General features: G+C 32.6%; 2 protein-coding genes across 41 annotated transcripts in view; one reads left to right on the top strand and one right to left on the bottom strand.

Annotated features, from left to right (window-relative positions):
* LOC105146636 (uncharacterized) overlaps positions 1–23,090 on the top strand; it is a 512,872-nt gene that overhangs the window by 254,946 nt on the left and 234,836 nt on the right. The window contains exon 6 of one of the 35 annotated variants that reach the window (XM_087412825.1): positions 5,930–6,630. The exons of the other annotated variants lie outside the window; for them this stretch is intronic. The gene's annotated coding sequence lies outside the window, so the exon portion shown is untranslated. Of the gene's footprint in view, positions 1–5,929; positions 6,631–23,090 lie in introns of those variants that run through there. 35 annotated transcript variants of the gene reach the window in all.
* Positions 13,650–23,090, bottom strand: part of LOC105146634 (Dpr-interacting protein alpha) — a 147,258-nt gene continuing 137,817 nt past the window's right edge. For all 6 annotated transcript variants that reach the window (XM_087412786.1, XM_087412785.1, XM_087412787.1 and 3 more), the window contains one exon: positions 13,650–22,348. In XM_087412786.1, coding sequence (XP_087268912.1) covers positions 22,053–22,348 — 296 coding nt within the window. In that variant the 3' untranslated portion in view covers positions 13,650–22,052. The remainder of the gene's footprint in view (positions 22,349–23,090) is intronic.

The following is a 23,090-nucleotide window of genomic DNA, read 5'->3' as shown; positions in this document are numbered from 1 at the left end:
CGACAAATGGCTTTCGCAAAACCGTTAGTAATAAATATCTTTTAACTTTAAATAAAGTGACAGTTAATACAATTAAATATACATCGAGATAAAATGCAATTCGTATTTTTCTCGTTTTTCTATTATTATAATTATATATATATAATTTTTAAATATTCATGAACATAAAATTAAATTTTTTCTGGTTAAAAAATTTCCTCCTTGCTTATTAAAAAATTTAACAAAAAGAAGATTTTGATAGAATTTTCAGAATTTTGTAAAATTAACCGGAGATTAATCAATCTTAAAATATTTGTTATTTCATATTAGTAACTATGGCAATTAGTCTGAATGTGTTGATAGATAATACATATAAAAGAATGTGATTCTCTCCTCTGTCTTTCGTGAAATCGGTACGCGATACTGATTAACGAGGCTCATCGAAGAAAGTGAACTCCGTCCATTGTGCTGCGGCATCAATGAGCTCTCTTCGATCATTTTCTTTCAGTCCTCTAGCGAATCCTCTTCTTTGGCTTTGCGCTTGTCATTCTCATTTTGTTCACTGGACTCTCAATTTCAACTGTACATTTGTCTCTCGAATATTCTGATTCTGTCGTGTCAATCGATAATGTCCGATTATTTCTCAATACGGAAAGAGAGGAAAGAAAGTATGTCTTCGCCCCGTATTTGATCATTTGTTTGCAAATGATTCAATTGGAAGCAAACAATTTTATTTAACTCGAATATATTATTTATTAAGTATTTCTTCCTCTTAAATTTTGTATTAAAATTTTGTAAAATTTTGTAAAATAGCTAAATGTATTGTTGAGAAAATACTTATTGCGAAAAATTCTGGTATTAGCACTTTTTGTTTGTTATATGTTGGTTAATATGAACAATAATATTTAATTGCAATGATGTCATGATTGATTCAGTACAACTAACGTAATTGTAGTGAGAATATTATAGACTATCAGTTTAATTATTCGTATATATAAATTAAAACTGCAAAATTTGTACAACGAAACTTATTTAGACATTGATAATTATAATAGATAATGATTGGAACTGTACAGTAATCGCATATTTTAATCCTATTCTCAAATAATTGTATAATTTGTTCTATAACAATATTAATGCTTGAAAAATTATATCTCTACTATCCATCTGCACAAAAGTATTCTTATTTTTTTAATTTCTTACCGCTTCAAGCATAATTGATTATAATTTATAATAATGCTCACAAACTAAGCAATATTGACAATATTTCGAGCATACATCAGCCAAAATTTAACAAGCATGTACATGCTTGTATCGATCATCTTCAGCGCGATAAAGGAACGCGACACATGGAAATTGCTGAGCATGAAATGACTCTTCTCCCCGCCATGACTTCAGTAATTGTTCGTTCTCTCCGCATGATTGCTACGAAATAAAAAGAGTGGCAACTTGATGTATCACAAGATAACGAGTAAGCAAGAGAAATAAAACCATCTACACGAGTTTCATACTATTGCAAAGAAATCGCAAATAAAATCTACTATAGAAACAATATAAAAAAAAAGAACTCTCTTTCTTAACATAAATAGTATTAAGATTGTTATCGAAACAGAATATTGTTTAAGTAATTATGCGTTTGACATGTACTTACTATTTTTATTCGAAAAGGAAATTTGCTTTTATGATATGAAAACATTTTTACTTCATTCATTTATTCATTTATCTAAGTTTTTTTTATCATGAATATGACATAATGTACATGAAATATAATGCGAGACATTATTGATAAGAGTTACCCAAAAGAAATGATTTTACTGAAATATCTAAAAATTTAATTAAATATGCAAATCTAGGGTAAGTATGCGATCGATGGACCGGTGCAACGGATGAACCAGTTAAATATTTTTAAAAACTTTAAAAGAATATATATATACATGTATACACACACACACACACACACACACACACACACACACACACACATATATACATATACATATATATATATATATGTGTGTATATATAAGGCTCTCGAAATAAAAATACAAATGAAAGAATATAAAAGCAATGAGAGCATCAATACAGCGCAGAAATTGATGTGCAATTATAACAAGAATTTCAACTAATTCACGTATCTAATATATTGTATTACTACTATCTCTCTCTCTCTCTCTCTCTCTCTCTCTCTCTCTCTCTCTCTCTCTCTCGAAAAATTTTCCATGTACATTTTGGTTTGCATCAAATCATCTTCAACAAATTGTGAACAATTTCGTCGATGTTTTCTTAACAAATATAGTTCGCAATGTTGGTTATAAAGTCATCCTCGTCGATGTTTTGACAAATAGTCCGCAATGTTTAGATTTAGTAAATTTTTAATAGAAACTAATATAAGTATTATTTTAAGGTTTTATTTTTCTAACATTGCGGACTATTTGTTAAAACACCGACGAGAATGACTTAACCAATATTGCAATTTATATTTATTACAAGACATCGACGAAATTGTTCACTTGCTGAACATGGTTTGAAACAAACCGAAACGTAAACAAGGAAAATCATTTGTATCGACATAGTAATACAATATATTATGTGAATTAGTTGAAATTCTTGTTATAATTACGCATCAATTTGCGCGTTGTATTGACGCTCTCATTGCCTTTACATTCTTTCATTTGTTGTATTTTTAAATATTTTTGTTATTATACGTAATATCGCGCCATTTGTAGTAGAGAAATTATAAATTAGTAAGGAAACAGCCGTCATGTTAATTATACTCAGAGCGAAGACGCTGCAATTTCTCAAGATACATTTTTTGTGCATTTTGGTCTTATTTTTCCCGATATTACAAAGATTACTGAAATTATTTAATGGAAATATATGATATTATTATTAACTTCAATAATCCATTAAAGTTGAAGTTGTACGCTTTAAAATGAGATATTTTACTTTCCGCAACTATTTATATTTGGGCACAGTATTATAGATTACATGATAATTGATGCTTTACATGAATGGACCACATGGTGAAGTTATGAATAGACCAATAGTTAATCCATAGCATATTGTGTGGAACAAATGGGTATGACAATTACGGCCATAAGAAATGCTTGCCAATTCAGTAATAAAGTATAAGACAGTTTTATGTATAACTATTTGTTTTATTATATTTATAACTATTTTAATGTTTCTTTATAAAAGTTTATCTAAAAATTTAACTAGAAGCAGATCTAAAAATAATTTTAATTAAGCCATCAAAATAATTATGTAAAACGCCCTGATTAGAAAGTGAACTTTTGGCAACATTATTTATTATGCTTGAGCGACTTACATTATTATTTTGATGGTTAAAATTATAATATATTTAAGGTAAGTACGCCATCAATAAAACCCATAAACTAATTAATTCAATTATACTTTTATGCCGAAAAACAAATTATACAGTGTATATATTTTCAAAAACCTTTTATATTCAGGATATTACCTTTGAAAAAAAATGTGTATATTCATCTCTCTCTTGCAAGACTAGAATGAGAATTTATTATTACTTTATTGTTTATGATTATTAAATTATGTTGCTATGAATAGGACCAATTATTTATCATTGGACTACCTGAAAATCGAACATTAAATAATTACACTTCAAAATATTGGGTCAAATAATGAAAGTTTAGTAAAACTGTGTTTATAGCACAGTTAAATATCTACTGTTGCCCCGTAGAAATTTTAGTAACGTATTTAGTAGTATTTAATAGCATATCGTATCTCTAGCAGTCAATGTTGAAAACAATTGTGACATTTGTGAACAATTGTGATACGTAAATACATTTTATAAATTAATGGAAACGGATTATTAACTAATTGTAAATTTATAATTTAACAGATTGTTTTAGTGTTTAAATAATCTTTCATTAAAGATGAAAATTTCTGTCTCTATTTTAGATATACGATTTAAACGTGTAAATATAAAGTTTTGATTGCAGTAAAGCACTGTATTGAAATTAATTCATATTAATTCCATTTTAAACTCCATTATATTTCCGTTATTATATTTTACTTTAATACTACTTCATTTCTGGATAGCGACATCTTGGATAACGACAGTTCGGTTTAAAACTGATTTGTTCTCAGTTGAAAGATACATCCTTGTTGCTGCGCCGTTTGCATGTATCTCTGCACGTATTATAATAAATGTTATGTAAATACAAGATTGATATTAAAACTGGCGCGAATTTCGGGTGGGCGTTAGGGAGTTCCGTCTTTACCATCGCTGCAATCCTGAGCTGGCACGTCAACGAAAAGTCTAAACAAATATTTGCCACGTACTGGCCAACCTACTCTATTTGCATGTGCGGGGGGGCGTGCGCACAAGCGAGGATATATTGGTTTACCTACTGAAATATTCGACCGTCTGTCAGCCAGTGTAAATCTCATTCATAATAATGACGACGCTGCATATCTTCTTCTTTTCCTATTCCTTTTTTATTTTCTCCCTTAACGCTGTTTCTCTTCTTCGTCGTCGTTATTACCGGTGATTCTCTTGATACGCAGCCATCAGGAACTTTATTTTACTCTTAAAATGAATAAAATTCTTTTGAAATTGACAAGATCTTGAAGTATTAACTCTGGCGAATTCAAAGATCTTTTTATGTAAAAATATATCTTTATGCATCTTTATCAAGAACTTTATATATATTGAGTACACAACATCGTATGTAATTATTGATATTTTTTATATGAAGAGAGGCAGAGATAGAAATAACTGTTTGTTGATAAAATAATTTCCTTATTAATAAAGTTTAATTATTAATTCAAAAATATATGTCATTATACTTTTCTAAATCTACGTACGATAATCTTCTAACATTTTTTGCATCACAAATGCATCATTTAAATTGTGAAGCGTTCCATAATTTGTATGCTGCCTATGCAGCAGATAAAAATCTCAATTGTCTTAATACACAATAAAATGAATTTTTAATTTAGATCAAATTTATAAACGGATATTAAAACAATGTTATTTTGAAACAATTTTGAGATTTAATAATGTTACGTTAAAAATATATAATAATTTATAAATTAAAAGTTTTTTAAATTTATTATTAATTAAATTTTATTCACTGGTTACAAAATGGTTTCCATAATCGGTGTATCATTTTTCTAACTGTATCGAAATAGGTCGTTCTCAAGAAGTATTTCGAGGATGGCAAGGTATCGCATAACTCAGGATTACTTTCCTCTGCACACAAACGAAATCGTCTTATCACCTAGCACTGGTTCACTTTTACTAGCAAGAAAAACGTTGAACTCACACACGGTCGAATTTACGTCATTTTGTCAGTGAGGAACGAGATCTTAAAATGGTATCTTCAAATATTAAAAAATTATAAAGCTTTTACTCTACTAGTATATTAAATTAATATATAAGGTATCTTGAAATTCGAAAGAAATCAAATTAGAAGAGTAGCATGAAAAATTAAGTAATAAAAGTTTATGTTATTTCTTTTTAAATAAAATAGTTTTTTATAAGTATCTCTTCGACATCTGATAGATGCCATTATACGATACACAAATAGATCATTTTTAATAAACATTTAGGATTAGTTGTACTTAAATTAGGGATGCACCGAATATCGGAAAAGTATCCAGTATCAATGATCCGATGCATCCCTATTTAAATCCTTATACTTACAAAATCATTTTATACAGAAAAAAATGGTATGCATTTTTATTATTTTTGCGAACTTTCATTTATATGTAACATTTTTATAATAACATTTTTATTAATCTCGAATTTCGAGTCTCTCTGTATACATATACAAATATTTCTATGTATAAATCATTTATAATTTTTGAATGCTTTTCTTGGATTCTATTTTAAATGTTAGACGTCGTTATCGACAGCTGGATTATTCATTACAATCGATTTTATTAATTAAAATGCTATGTGCAGATATGAGAAGTCACATCCAATAGAGAAGTGGACATATCACAAGCGGTCAGCAATCGAAAAGAAAAGAAGGTCGAGATGCAATTTATCGTGTCAATCGTGACAGCTAATCGACAGTCGATTATTATCCGCGTCAACGCATAGAAATGGATTTATTTCGTCACGCGTTCTTCTTCTTCTAAAATTCTTAAGTTTATATTTAGTCACGTTTCTACCGTAAATTTAAAAAAGAAATCAATTTTGAATTGTGAGACAATTTAATAGATAGATCTCAGGAATAAATTTTATATTTGCGATATTATATTTATAACCGCCTTATGTTAATATTAATTTGATTAAAAATAAAAGATGAGAGAGAGAGAGAGAGAGAGATAAAGATATAAAAAATGTATATTGTATATGTATTCACAGGAAGCTATGAAATTAAAAAAATAACTTTAGTTGACAACAACGGAATGAAAATATGAAAGATTGCCTTCGTTGACGGACGAAATATTCTCTTGGCAATAATTGTTAGCATCTCAAAGTGCTCGTCGGAGTTAATCAAATTTTAAGAGTAAGAAGAGAATCTGCGATAGAGAATTGTAGATGAATTGAGTGTCGAAATGCGGTCTAGCATTTGAAATAAACAAAGCATTTCTAGCTATTTTTTTATACCAATTTATACATGGAGAGAATTTTTCCTTAGAATTTATCATAAAAATGTGATAGTCGTGGGACAACATTGTATTTCGAAGAATTTTAATGTAAATCTCTCTCATTCATTAATAAAATTACAATAAAATATAAAATAAGTTGGATTAATTTTATGGAAATGTATGGTAAATATCTTTAAAATATTGTATCGTACCACAACTATCATATTTTCAGAATAAATTTTAAAAGAAAATTCTCTCCATGTACAATATTAATATACAATAATTATACATCAGTAATACTTTTATACAGTAGTAATAATTTATGTATACAGTAATAATTTTATTCGTCTTTAAACGTTTTTTCATCGATAATAAAAATCGATAACAAAATCGGTCAAAATGAGTCATCGCTAAATGCATCTTTACAAATTTAAATTTTATTTTTTAATTTAATAAATATGCTTTTAACAAAAGATTAAAGATTTTCCGCGCGAACATCAGCTCTTATTTCTCGAAAATGAAGAAGAATGGCTGTCATGCATATTAATATATAGCGATGCACATCTTATTTTTTTAATTTAAAAAAACTTACGGCTTATGAATTTAAAAAAAATGAGGCTTATAAAAATAACAAAATATTAATTATTCATTCTTATTTTCCAATTTTTGATATGATTTCATAACTTTGAATTTAGAATAAAAATTCTAATAAGCTAGAATCTCCTCGATTTAAACAGAAAATAAGGTTTTGTTATTTATTTACGCATTGGAATGAGAGTAAACCGAGAGGGAACATTGGCTCGAATTGAGAGATACTCTCTCGGTAATTACCAACCAGATTGACTTGTGCTCTTGTCGTATCCCAGGTGGACGAAACGAGATCGAGAGAAGAGGAAGAGATTCGTCGCACGCATTGATCCGATAACAAAGAGCGATATAAAGCAGGCAGAACAATGAAAGATATAAAAGCACAAATAAATGTAACAAATAAATGGGACGTTGACATTTTGTTTTTATGGAAGCGCGACAGGTTGTTTAATGCCATCTAATAAGAAAGGAAAGGGATGATACTTTTCCATTCGAGTTGGCTGCTTAATAATTATCATTCTTCTCTACATTTTCTCTCGTCGGATTGAAAAAACTGCGATAAGAAAAAGAAAGTAGCGGTACATATTGATTCATCGATAAGAAAAATATAATGATTATATATAAGAAATATGAGAGCAGTTGTTACAAACAATAATTCAAATCATTCAAGCTACGGAATACGGAAAACATAAAAATCAGCTATATATCTATAAGATAGAATAAGTTAGTATTGATTTCGAAGCGTTTGAATTCAAATCTTCAATAATTTTTATCTATTTTAATATTATTATTAGTATTCATTTTTTAAATAATATATTGTATATTTTTATATGAAATATTGGAAAGACGTATACTTATTTTATGCCTCAGTAATTTCCTCAATAATTGTGAACGACGAATTATAGACATTTATGTCATGGAATATCTCTTTCATTTTTATTCTGCGATAATCATAAAATAAATGTATATTTAGTCAGAGAAAATCTCTTTACACTTTTAATATATTATACATATGTATTAATTATAGTCACTTTTCTTTCAATCATACTATTTTTTTAAATAGAACATTTCCTTGGTTATCACTACGATGTTAAAAAATAAACTAATTAATTAAATTTTCCAATAAACTATACTTCGTAAAATTTTTATTATTTTAGGAAGCTAAATTAAAATTTATAAAAACACTGATAAAAATTAATTTAACGTGACATGCAATTATTAATTATCGGAAAACATTTACTTCATGTTTAACTTTGCAAAATATTCTACAAAATTTAACCTTTCATATGTCGTCGTAAAAATTGCTATTCAACGTTTTTTCATTATATTTGTGGGTTCGCGTCAATTTGCGCGAGTTAATCAAATCGGGAAAATGAGACGAGGATTCGCGGACGTGTCGCTTGAGGGCCGTCGAAGCCATCGCATGCGTAATACTGAAAAAAAAGGAAAAGGGTCTGGATGCAATTTGCTGCCGTCGACCGTGACGACCGTGCCGAACGACGATAGTCGGACGCGTGAGGAGTGTTTCCCCATAAAGGGAGACGTATAAATAAAATGAAAAAAAGCAGAATGAGAGACGTGGAAAACCGCTTGAGAAGGGTTACCCGGAGCTGGAATGAGGAGAAAGAGAGAGGTAAGGTGAAAAATAGAGAGGCAGAGATACGGAACGGCTTACGTGCACTTTTACGGAGAAGGATCTAAACAAAGTCCGGCGCGCATTACTTTACGAGCGTGGAGAGACGTGATCCATCTCGTCGTTAATGCGACGCGAAGCGTCCCCATAAAAGGATCGTGATCTCTCCTTTCGCCACCTGAGCAGAGTGTCTGGCTAATCCGAGGTGAAGGAGGTTCGACGATGTCGCAAAGCCACAATGTCGCAGATAAATGCTGCGCGAATTTACAAGCCGGGTTACATAGCATGTCGAGACTTGTCGATACATCTTATAGTCGTTGCTGTCAGAGATAACGTTGACAATAGTTTTAACAAAAATAAATAAATAAACTCTAAATTTGGATAAAATTTTTAAGAAGCTAGTTCCTCGAAATTTAAAATAAAATTATTTTTTTGTGCTTTGTTATTTATTTTTTTATATATTTATACGTAATTGTAATTTATATTTATTATATATATATATATATATATATATATAATATTTTAAAGTATTAAAATCTTTTAAACTGTATGATATATTGAAACGAAACTTAAATGAGTGAATGCGATTCGATGCTTTATCCATTGCAGATAGAAATTCTTGCAATATGTATCGGTTTATTCACAAATCTTAATTAAACATTCCGGGTGTCAGTCGATTCGATCGGGATTATTAGTTCCCGTTGTTGCTAGCAGGCCAATTGTTAGCATTTCCGGTCGATGCCTCGAAGGGAAATTCCACAGAGTGTACGCTATAAGGGAAACTATGTGCGTAGAATTTCGCGAATTTCCAGGTTTACAGGATAATCATCTTATGATCCTCGAAGAATCGATGCACACGAAATAACATTATTATTCGATATGCTACTTTAAGAGTAAGTTTTCGATATTCCTCATACATATCATTGTTCATATATTATAAATTCCCTTATAAAATTTAATATAACGTTAAATTATACTAAAAATTCAAAGAGAAATGCATAGAGTTTTAAAAGTTGCATATTAGAAAACGCATTGTTAAAAAAAATAACGACCATATCGAAATTAAGTTCACACGATGGAAAGAATGAGCGAAAGGAGTTTGAATTGGCGCAATTAATTTTGCAAGATGAACTTTACTACTATGACTACGTAATCGAAATCCGATATGAAAACTGGATCCCATTTCCTAATTGATGTAACGTAAACGCGTTAAAATTGATATAGTTTACTCTCAGAATTGCTTCATCTTACAACTGTTCCAAATGTTTATTGAACGTAATGAGAAATTGAAATTGTTGCAATAAGAAACGTATTAAATGAGAATCGATGCAGACAATGATATTAAGCTGACTGTAATATGATTGCTTAATACAAATCCAGTTTCTAAATAATGATAACAGTTGTAACTAAAGTAATATATTGAAATGACATTTTTTAGCACCTTTGGCATTTTGTAAGGCATCTTCATCTTTTCATAAGTCTCTCTCTAATTCATTTCTATCAGTGTAGATTAACTTTGTCAGTTTCAACTTATTCTTCATCCTTTTCTAATTCTTATAAATATAGAAAACAATATGAAGTTAGTTGAACCGAAGTTAAAATTAAATTGGACACAATTCAGACTTTTTATTACTTTTATTTTGATTTTCTGTTATACATTCTTTTGTTTATTTACTTTTTCTTTTGATGTCTTTACGTCATATTTTTTTAGGACACTTTTTATCTTCCATGTTATGAAAGTTTATATTTTTATCGATTTTAGGAGTTAACATCACACATTTTTATATCTTTTAAACTTTTAAGAGTCAGTCTTTTTTTAGAGTTTTATATCGAATTTAGGTTTGACTTTTTGTGAAAATCGTTCCCCACGTTATCTGACTACAAAAACGTCAACATATTGGCCAGTGCACAAGGGATGTAATTCGGATTGTAAATTTGCGCAGCGCAGCGAATTTATTTGCGACGTCACGGCTTTGTGCTGTCTAAATGGCAAATTAAAGTCGTCCAAACATAACTTCGATATTCAATTACGTCCGTTTTATCTGTCTGATAGAAAAATCGATTGCGGAACTGATCGCGTCGTCTCGCGAGCGATAGTTGTAACGTAAGCACGGCGAGAGGTGCGTCAAATGGCGCTGGCAAAGCAGCATATCTTATTAGAAACAAATATTCATGTCACATACCCGGCACCGGCTGGTGCCAAGTGTTTGACTGTTACCCTACGCCGCACGTGCGTGAGAACCGAGCGAGTCTGGCATACCTACTCCGTGTTTCAAAGAACTTTGAAATAATATCGAACGAATTTTTCCATTCGACCCGTAACCCCTCCCCTAACCCTTTCTCTACACTCTACCACCCTCCATCGCGTCGAAATCCAAATAACCGACCGCAATGCATGTGTGCCTTCGTCCACTCGCTAGACATATTTTTAAAGTGCATTCGACGAGATCTGTATTTGATGCGAATATTTGAAAATAACGTCGTATTTCTCTTTTTGAGATGCAAAGTGTACAACTGCGCTTTAAAACGTTGGTTACCTTATATTATAATTACATCCCGCGACCGCATTGTAATAGAATCGCTGACATACTTTTTGTGATTTTTTTAAATTACTGAGGCTCTTTGTTAGTAAAGATTCTTTTGTCGATTTGAATTAATCTGTTCTTGATGAAAATGTCAATATGGATATACGGAAAGAAAGACTTTATTGAAGTATTTAAAAATTTAGTTAGATACAGGTCTGAATAGAATTTTATCTGGCCATCAAAATAATTATGTTGAAATAATGAGCAATGTAAAAAGTTTTGACACGAGAAACTAGCTTTTTAGCTTCCTACATAATGATTTTAATGGATTTTAACAAAATTATTTTTAGATCTGTATTTGGTTAAATTTTTCGATACTCCAGCAAAACTATTTTTTTTTTTCATATAGCTTTTCGATCAATAATAATTTAAATTATTAGCAATTTAATTATTTAAAATATTCATATCCAAATTAGCTAAAAAATTGTGATTAGGATGGTAGTCGATAATTTTTGGATTTTCTGTAAATGACGTTTACTTTATAAAGGCATTTTGCAACAGAACGTCCGAATCGAATAAATACATTTTATAGAAAACATCAAAATAACGATTTTGCTGAACTATTAAAAAATTTATATATATAGATACAGACCTGAAAATAATTTTGATAAACTACGTATATCAAAATAATTATGTATAACGCTCAAGTTAATTGCTCAAATTTTTTGCAGCATCATGTTTTTTGCTCATCATGTTTAAGTAATCTATATAATTATTTTGATGATCCAAATCTGTCCGAAAGCCGCTTAAACTCCTTAATTTCTTATCCGTTAATATCGACAAAACATCGATATACTGTAATTTCGTAATACAAGTCCCATCACTGTTGAAACTCGTGTATAATTAACTAATTGCGATCGATTCAACAATTATTTTCAGATCTGTATCTAGCTAAATTTTTTAATATTTTAGTAAAATTTTTTTATTTATACAAATTTTTTTTTGCAAAATTCATAATATTTTTGAGTATTTAGATGGATTTCATTGAAAATATTATTTTGATATTCATATCAATTCAGTTGCAAAAAATCAAAGTAGTTGACATCAGATAATTCTTTGTAATAGATATTTATATTATAAGGAATTCCTATTAAACGAACTAAAAGGTTATGATCTGTTACAATTTAAAGCTCAATTTATGAATAAATGGCGAATAAATAATGTGTAATATATGTAAAAACAATTTACTTGAAAAATATTTTTTTATTCGTACATTTACTATGTTTTATGTATTCAAAAGTGAATATTTAATTTGAACCACGCAGTGTAAAAGTCATCATTATACAATATCGATATTTACGCAGAATATATTTTTAGACACGTTATTATCTGATATCCTCTATATAATAAATGACCAAGATAGGATATCAAATATCATATTGAGAAATGCATTTAATGAAAATGGTATTTACTGTGTAATTCATACTTAAATACAATCTAATTGAATAAGTTTTCTTAACCTTATTAAATGAGAAAGGCATTAATATTAAATTGATCGTTCAATATTCTTTCAGTGTAAAATTATACTATCATTATATAGGAAAGTATCACAATACATATTATTTATCTTGATAAAAAAAGATTTTCTAGATGAAATGAATGAAATTACGGATAAATTTTTTTATATTTATCGCTATTTGGAAAGAATTTACACTCAGAGCTTTTTATCGATTTGCAAAGCTTCCGAGTTTTTTTTGCACTTGATTTTACGCGCGGATACATACATTCAATATTAAATTCCTGAAATATATTGGACTATCAACGCGTGTATCTCCGAGATAGAATGCTGTGTAACAGAAATATCTCATATCTCATTAAAAATAAATCTTAACATCCTTTCTCACTTTGATTATTATATTCGTATCAGACAATGGCGGAAATATCGATTTTATCATCGATATCAATTTTAGTTATCCATTGCATCGTCGTTGACAAAGATCATTCCTTTTAACCTTTCTCAGATATTTTCAAAGTGACTTAAAATTGACAGCATTTTAATAGAAAACCATCAAAATTCTGATAGATCTGCTAAATTTTATGCGAAACTTACCTTCATGCTCGAACCTGCGACATGTAGAAGTGTCGTATGAGAGACCTAAAAATATGTGACTTCCAAGTTGTTATTTTACTTGTTGTGTGGAACTCCAATAAATTAACAGAATATAAGCTTTTTTTTAATTATATGAGAATACACCTTTTGGTGGGGGAAATTTTGGGCAAAACAATATATTATTACTAACAAACACAATGGATTCACGCAATAACATATATATGCAAGATAAGATCTTATTGATAGCTTCATATATGACCCGAAGCTCCGTCTTTATTCCGCCGTGATACTTGGTTACAGTATTTTTTTTTGTTCACAATTATTTACAGAATTATTCTTCACTATCTTCTTACACGACTATATTTATACAATCCGCTCGTCTCTCGTCGTTTTGTTTTTTAGTTAATCTTCGCTCACCAAAGTGATCGATTGTACGTACAGTTATACAAAATTTACGCGAGCACTATGCACGCGCGCCGGGAAAAGAACGCCGTCGAAAAATCATATCGAACGCTACTATATGACTTCGCGATTATTATTTATACAGGAAGATAGCGTTTGGATTTGGTATACATTGTCGACGATCGAATTTTACCTTTACGCGCGAGCAGTACTTTTTATTTCGAAATAATACTCGCATAACGCCAAGTTCATTCGGATATGGAACGATTGTCCCATTTAACAACGCAGGGTTGCAAATTCTCTTAATATACAAGTCGAATCGATTGCGCTCGTGAATGAAGACAATGCAATTCGTTTAATTAGCTTCCTGAACACTCAGCGATAAGCGCGTAAGCACGTTTCGTGTTCCGAAGGATTCTTAAAGCACATTTCCGTTTCGCAATGTATCCTTCGTCAGGACCAAGATGATCTCCTAGGACACATCTTGATTTACATAAATCTAACCAAGGAACGCCTTTCAACGCCGTGTGTTCGGTTTTTATTATTTTACAAAAAGTATACATCATATCAATCAAAACACAACAGGAAATTACTTCGATTAACACCAGAAGAATCGAGACAATCGTATTGAGAGAGAGAAAAAGATATTCCTTATTTAATACAACATTTTTTGTTTAAATTTGTTAAACTTTAATTTTTAAACTAATTTTCAATATTTTTTAAAACATTTTTTTTTCCTTATTAAAAAAGATGGAAAATATATTATTAAAAGGAAGTATTTATTAAAAGAAAAAAAAGTCCTCTAATTAAAATATTCAAATAGATAAATAAAACATTGATAGAATACGTGAATAATTGTCGGATAAAGGCCTCTTTGATAGTCTAAGTTATAATTCCTTATCTTAAGATAACACTTTTTAATTCTCTGTGTTAATACGATTGACGATATGTTTATACTTCGAGGATATAGATATGTAATAGATCAATATAGTCGAAGATAATGTATTGAATTTAATAAGAAATAATATTATTTTATCTCGGATCTTCTGATGTTAATAAAATATTATTAGTTTTATGATACCGATCTTAAAACTTAGCGGCGCTGGAAGAGAAGAGGAGGGTTTAGATATTCATTAAATGGTTGAGAAATCATTCTTCGCATCATCCACACCGCTAACAGTTTTCCACGTATTCGAAGTTTCATTTTCTTGTATTGTCTGATATTGCAGTCTGGAGGAGTATTTGGAAGCGCGAAAGGAAGAATGAGCCGCCGTAAGACTCGTCGAGTGACAGTGACATACAAATGCCAGATAATCGTTAGTATAATAATTTCCACGCTCGACAATTTAAGGATTTCGAGGGTTGTTCTCGGCCCCCTATAACCCTGTTGTATAGACAATTCATCGGCAACTCTCACGCGAGAAGCGTTTTTTCCATGTTACATCCACAATACATTTTACATCTCGAGAACTGTATCTCAATATTCTGTCTGTCATCGAATTCAAACTTAGGAAATAAGCACGAAGAATCCGATTATCTCCGGAGACAATCGGGGATTGAGAAAGGAGATATTCAGACACATCCATCATGTTTTTGCACACGAATTGCTTTAAGGCGGTTCTTTAAGTAAATCGAGTTACCATAGAAATGTCTAATTTTTTTATATAATAAAGTTAAAGTACCGAAATTGACGTGTGCAAAATTTTATGCTAGGTCAACGATGAAATAAGAGAGAAAAAATGTGGAAAATGTAACTTTTTACGTATAACTTAGTGACAGATAAGGCTCGCGGACGCTTCTTTTATTAACTGCACACAAATCTTACCATAGACGTTTCTTAAAAATGAGATCATAATAATTTCAAAAATTACGATTTTAATGGTTAAAAAAGTAATAGGTCAACGGTTATTCTGAAAAGATATTTAAGTGCATAAATTTGCATATAAATTTAACCCCGACAAGTAAACATAATCTCATCTTATTTTTGTTCGATGAAGATGCAGCTTTTAATTTACTATCGTATATTCCATATTATTTCATTAAGATATACGTGTAATTTTAATATTTTATCCAATTATGCAGATGTAATTTGAATGGATCCTGGTGAGGCACCCCAAATTTTCGGTACTTTACTAAAGAACCACCTTAAGCGATCTTTATTTTTTTTTTAATAAGTACTTATTTATAAATAAAGATATCGATCTTTATTTCCTAATTTTTATAAGAATTTGAACTCGCCAATTTATGTACGATAAAATTTTACTTATTCCTAAAAATAATATTTCTCTCACGAGTGTATGAGTCCTGCTCTTTTCCTTTTTATAAAATACTACGTACGTCAATAACATGAATTGAAAATATTTTGAACTTAGTTATTTCTTGTGTGTGTGACTTGTACTGTGTGTGCAAGTTAACACAGCTTTGAAATTCGATTGTGAAAACTACTGCACGAAGAGCGAAAAATTCTAGAACAGGTATTTGGATAGGTTTTTTTTTGCAATGGTGTTTTCGTTCGATAAGAAAGATATGTTATTTACGACTCAATAAGCGCAAAGAAAAACTAACGACTGCAACAAGCCACGTTGCGAAAAGTAAAGTAAATAAAAGAGGAGCCATGAAAAAGATAAGCATGGTTATACTGGAACAAAAAGACGAAGAAAGTTCAGGAATCGTATAGTATATCGACATTCTATATAAAAAAACGTCGATAGGATGGCAATATCATATAATTGAAATAAAGACAAATAAATGAAATTTACATTAAGTGAAGTCTGTAGCATACAATATCGTAAAAACATTGGAAGATAAAAACATAGCATTATTTCACACAATGTCAACGTAAATGCCAAAAAGGGACGATCCACAGGAGCGATAATTCACGCAGATAAAAGGAAGTTGGCTAATTCTCCTTCTCCAAAACTCTTAAAACTTTATACCAGTTCAATCGACCCACTTAAGACTCATAAAACAAACTTCTCGAAGCTGTTCGATCGCGTCGTAGAAAAATCCCAAATCGTCGGGCAGTTAAAGTGCCAAAATATATCAACGTTAAGCGTCTCAAAGTGAAGAATTGTCGTTCAAAAAACATTACCGATATTTTTAATTAATATGTAAAAAAAAAAGACGTAAGTATTTCGATGAATATCAATTTATAAATTTATATTCATCCATCAATTTTGAATCAGGAATAATTAATGCGCTCGCTTTATAATTTTTCAATTTAAGCGTTTTAATTATTTTCGCACGTCTTTGTCACTTTCATATTATAGTTTAAAAAAAGCATTTTACGTATCACGTAAAATAAAGGAAATATTACACGTATATGCATATATAGGACGTTTATCCTTTCGCGGCTAGTCGCGGAATTACATTGATCGTTCTCGTTGCGACGTGCTGAAGTGCGCACTTCTGAAACTATAGGTACCCTTCGTCTGGCACGTCGAAATAGCGAAAAGCAGCGAGTGCGAGCACACGATAAACCAACAGCGCGCATACGTAACTATCTGCGTCTCCCGTGTATATCGTCTCAACGGGCTTACACGTCGTATCTCTCGGGACTTTAATAAGCGTAACCGACGGAGATTAGGCGAACGGCCGAGGGGGGACAGAAATCTACGAGCAACTCTAACCGAAGAGACTGCTTGAGGGGCTAACACGAGGAGGTGTCGCAACTGCAGATGCGGTTGTAACTTTATAGAACCGACTACGCGGCATAGTCCAACCAGAACCAGGTATAAGCTCGTTTGGAAGTCGCATGAAGTCGACGTCTTCGAGAATTGTCACGATATCTACGATGATAGGGATGATGAAGGGAGAGATGGCTTTGAGAACGAAGACGAAGGGAATTGGCTATCTAGAATCTTCGGCGAACTATGAAATCTTCTTTAGCCCTCGCCTGGTTGGATGGACTGTATGCCCCACGCAGTCATTCATGCCACCCCGACCCGCGGCGGATAATAATACCGCACAATTACTCCGTAGATGCCCGAGTTCGCGAAAGAAGGGAAATAAAATCAGCATAAAAGCGAGAGCCGCCAAATGGCGGCCTCGGCACGGCGGGCCTTTTAATGAAAAGTGGGCCGGTGGGGGAACAGCGAAGAAGAAGGCGGCGGTGGCCCTTAAATTAATTCACGATGAATTACGTCCGCGCCAGCTGCAAGGGCAGTTGTGTTTATTTATGGTTTAACTAAGATCTTCTTCCTCTAGTCTTTAAAGGCGGATTCGCCCTTATAATTTCTCGATGACCGAGAGAGGCGGTCTGCCTCCGTCATTTTCTCGCGTCGTTGATAAGAGGGAAAGTGAGAGTGAGAGAGAGAGAGAGAGAGAGAAACGATAATCGTTCTGAAATGAGGATTCTCTCCGACGAAATAAGAGGGAACACGCTCGTTCGCAGCCTCACAAGCTACAGCGGCGTGTCGCAAACGAGCGCGATTTGGCCCGTCAGGGAAAAAAGCTCGTCGCGATTTTTTTTTTCTCGAGGGTTTTTTTTTTCGGTCACCGAGAGAGCGACCATTCATTGGCTCTCGCGAGGACGCTTGAGGACGCTTCGTGAACTGGGTTTTTTTTTTGCGACTGGCCATTTCGACGTAGATTGCAGTGACGAATGTGGCACCTCGCATATTATATCGAATGCGAAATGGGCCATTGGTTAATTGAAGAGTACCCCAGAAAAACGTTGCAAACGACAAATTTATCAGATACGATGTGTCAGCGGAGAGAAACGTGATTGTACAATATATCGAGAATATAATGGTTCCTCCGTAATATCATTTAACGTGTTTCCATTTTGTGTATTTTGGAACAATGTTAAATTTTTGTAATCATTTTATCATTAAAACTTTTCTCTTTTTCTCTTTTTTTTTTGTTTAACGCCAATATTACTTAGAAACTATTTGCAATATATAATAGAAACTTTGTTACAGTCTTTGAAGTGAAGTAGAGTAGCGGAAGGATGAACTCTCTTCGTGAAAAATTATGTGAAAAATCACGCGAAAAAAAAGTTCACTCGATATTTAAGAGCAATTAGGTGTAGACGAACCGATCATGAAGGAAAAATTGATTGAGAACACACGAAAATAGATTTTAATAGAAATTGGGCACGTATGACGCTCCTGCGAGAGAGCTGTCGGGTACCGAAAACGAACCGCGAAGCGTAACGAGACGCAATTTCAGTTGCCATAAAACTTCAAACCCGAGCACCCACGGGAACGCCCGATTTATTTAGCAAGTGAATACAAAACTGTCGTAGCGAGTGATGCGGGAATCGATGCGATCGATTTTATTATCTTTCCACGGTTTGGGTCAGATCCATTTTGTGTGGATTTTCGTCTGAAAATAGGATGGAGATTCGTAAGCTGAATTGGAAACAGCCAAACGCTTATTACGTCACGACGTTCGCTGTTGCAACATCAAGTATAATTAGAGAAATTACTGCGAAAACCGAATAGCACCGTCACGACAGCAACGATTGAAATGGCTGGACAAGGCTTTGACAATAATTAAAAGTCTATCGATACGGAACGTAAGCACGCTATGGTGGAAATATAAAAATATAATTAGTATCATTCTCTCACTCATATATTCTCCGTTTCTCACATTCTTTCTTTCACACATGAATTCTACATACTCGCTCGAAGCAACTCGCGCCAGAAAACGATCGTCACTGATTTATCGAACACTTATTAGTCGTTTGGTTCACATCGGAAACGAGTAATCAGATATTTCCTATGATCGTAGGACGCGCGATCGGTGAAATTTTTTTTATTGACTTATCATATTTTGATTGAATTGCTCCTGTAAGTTCATTACAGTTTGTAATTTTGACACAAATAGACTTTTAAGTATTTTTATCGCTTTTTATATCTCTTACATATTTAAAAATGAGTCCTCTCATTAAATATGTCAATTTTATGTTTATTTATTTTATAATATGTATAATAAGTAATTTTTTATATTTTTATCGACAATTTTATTCTATGTTGGTTATAAATAAAATTAGTTTAATATCATGTTGTAGTTTTATACTTTTTCTCGAAATTCTAAATTTAAAAGAGTCAGCTGTGGTCATGAAAATGTGTGTCAGGTGCGTTATATGCAATATTACATTTATTACTTTAACTTGACAGATAAAGATGTAAAATATTGAGTTTACTGTTTTGCCGTTAAATCGATTAACATAAAAGACAATGAGAGTTAAGCTCGTACTGAAAGAATTTTAAATCTATACTTTTATTCTTAATTTTATTTACTTAAATAATATTCGAAATTGTACTGTGTAATTGCGTTACTCGTAAAATGTCAGTTTGTATAAATATTCTTTTCTTTTATGAAAAAATGTGCTCTTCAGATTTCCTTTCTTTCGTTTCCGCTTTTACAAAATATAAAATGTATCCCACAAGAATAGAATCTTAGTATCGCTTTTTCCAATTTGTGTTAAATTCATGATCGACAGTAGCTGTTAAAGTTTTCAAGTAAATATCCGATGAATATCACTCAATTTTATTTTAACCGGAAGAAAATTCTAGTATCGAGAACCCGTTCTCGAAAACAAAATCCTCGAGTGAACAATCATCGAAAACGATTCTCCACTCTGCGTTTTGATAAAGAAAATCGCATTCAAAAAGATAAAGTACTAAATGTTTCTCCAAAGACATACTTAATTCCGTGTTGACTGGAGAGTTTTGCTATCGAGAGCTGCTAACCGAGAGTGCGATAAAAACTCCCTTGAGTAAACGGTAACCTTGTGTGGAGAAAGAAAAGAAAGTTTGCGAGAGAGGACAGGTACGATCGCACGTCCGTGATCGAGGGCGTGTGTGGCGAACAACTTGGAGTCGCTCGTCCGCAATCGATTCGTTCTGATTTTCGAGATCGAGGGCGTCCGCCAAGACGGGCGAGAGACACCGGCGTTCTTGCTATACTTCCGGCTCGAACTCCTTTAAAGCTTTCAATACTCGTTTAAACTCGCGATACATATCCTATTACACCGGCGTTAATCGTAAGGGCTATCTACGAAACGCCACGCCGCTCGCACGCGACTGGAGAGCGCAGCGGGGAGCTGGGAAAAAGTGGCACGAATGTGTTAGTTTTACCCTGACGTATGCACACATATACACGTGCGAGCGTGCCTGTATATGATACAGTAAATATGTACATATCACGCAAATTTATTGCCGCCGAAACTGAGGAGTTACACACCTGACTCTTCGATCCGCGCGAATATTATTCAGGATTATCTTCACTTCGAGATATGTTCTTCTCCTTCACTCGTTGACTTCATCTGTCTGTTCAATTTCAGCCTTTGTCGCTTCATTATCTTCTTACTTTTTGCGTTTTTTATTGTTATTGTTTTTTTTTTTTTATATCGTTTCGATTTAATTGATCGAGAACTCGTAATTTGATTTGATAACGTACGACTTCCACATAACAAAATAGATAAGAAATTGTTATTTAGCTCGATTGATGCTATCAATCTCGTTCTTCTAAATCACTGCTGAGATCGAATAAAACGGTATCCTACGTATACCATAATGGGTTTATGCACTGGTTTAATTTTGCATGGGAATAAAAAAATCTAGGGCGTCATTTAAAGTTTATAAAGAATATCGAAAATAGAAGCGAGTCAAATTATACCCGATCCCTGAATACAATTAACTTAGCACTCACCAATTCAAGTATAACGATCAATATATGCTCTGCGATGCACGTCTTCAGCCCCATCTGGTTCATCCCTTCCGCGAGCTTCCGATGCATTGATTAGGTCTACGAATTACGAATAAGCCACTCAGGGAAGACGATACGTCGTCGTCGTCGGCGGCGACTTAAGCCCATTCGAAGTTGTTTTTGCCGCGTAGAGCCGAGCAAGCTGCTGAATAGCCAATGAAGATTAAAGCTTGCGGGCTTTTACCTTACGCGGACTTGGCGTCTTCTTCGCACTGATCAGTCAAAATTAAAATACAGCACATTTGGAGAATAGCATCCGAATTTTCTCGAATATCTATTCTATTTATTTTATTTTTCTTTCGCGGCAGCTTGCTGTACAAACAACTTCGATTCTATGGTCATCGAGTGTCGATCGCATGTAACAACGCTTCTTCTCCAAAAGTGAATTATATTGTTGCTGATCGCGTTACGAGAATCGCAATGTGCGATCGCGAGCACTGATGACGGTTGCCTCGACCAAGTTCTTCGGAATTTCTCGGCTCTCTCTCTCCCTCTCTCTCCCTCTCTCGTTTCACCATCTTCGGCGAACGATTAGAAGCGACAACAGCGGTGATACCAAAACGAAGAGCCGTCGTGGATAAGGATCAGTGCCCGAGCTGACGTTGATCGGTCGTTTCTTGCCGACGCGAATCGTGGAGGACGGCGTGGCGAGCGACGGGTAACCCATATGTCCGTGGACCGTGTTATCCACCGCCAGTGGCTTGTTCTCCGTCTTGTCCATCTCCGCGGAACCGAACACTGCCTCGTCCTCTTCGTCATAGAACACCGTTAACACCGGTGTTTGCGTCTTCGCCGGCCCCGAGATCTCTGGAACAGGGAAAAATATGCGATTTTGATGAACTTAACGCAAAAAGAGAAGGCAATGTACACTGTTAAATCTACAATGTTAAAAATAAAACGTTAAAAATTAACATTTTGTGCACAAAAATGTTAGTTTTTGCAAGTCTCAGAAAGTTCATACAGCCTTTAAGTTAAAATTAACATTTTACTTTTAACAATCTAATTTAAGTCGCCACTGTTTCTATTCAATATAAGGTAATTCGAGGGAAGATGCCACAAGGGGGAAAACGCCACTTTGTTTATAATTTTTTTTATGGAACATGCGTTTTAGAACATACTGACTGTAAAAAGTGTATGGTAAACAGTTGCACAGTCATCGGCAAAGATGAACATGCCAAAGTCGATTGGTAAAGACTATACGAAAAGGTAGGTCGTGAAACATGTTCTTTGTAATATTTATTGTAATTTTTTGTATGTTAATAGTTAAGGTCTGTATTTCGATGCTTACTGTATAACCGAGCAAATGATATACGGTTTTAATCAGTGTTCCCTGAAAGTCATGTGGATGATATAGATTATAATTTGTAATATTCTTATATACGTAAAAGTTGCAATTGAATATTCCTCTTATACTTGGGGATAAGATGATAGTAAATACAATTTTTCCTGTTTCAAATCGTCATTAAAACGATTTTATGAATTAAAATTTTGGATGCTTTATATAATTCGAAATATTTTATGTTAATGAAATGCTGTTTAAATGAATAAA

This window comes from Acromyrmex echinatior, chromosome 13 (genome assembly GCF_024713525.1).
Source record: "Acromyrmex echinatior isolate Ae372 chromosome 13, ASM2471352v2, whole genome shotgun sequence".
In the NCBI taxonomy this organism is placed as follows: Eukaryota; Metazoa; Arthropoda; class Insecta; order Hymenoptera; family Formicidae; genus Acromyrmex; species Acromyrmex echinatior.
Note: the sequence above shows the minus strand (reverse complement) of the source record. Positions and strands in the feature narration are given on the sequence as shown.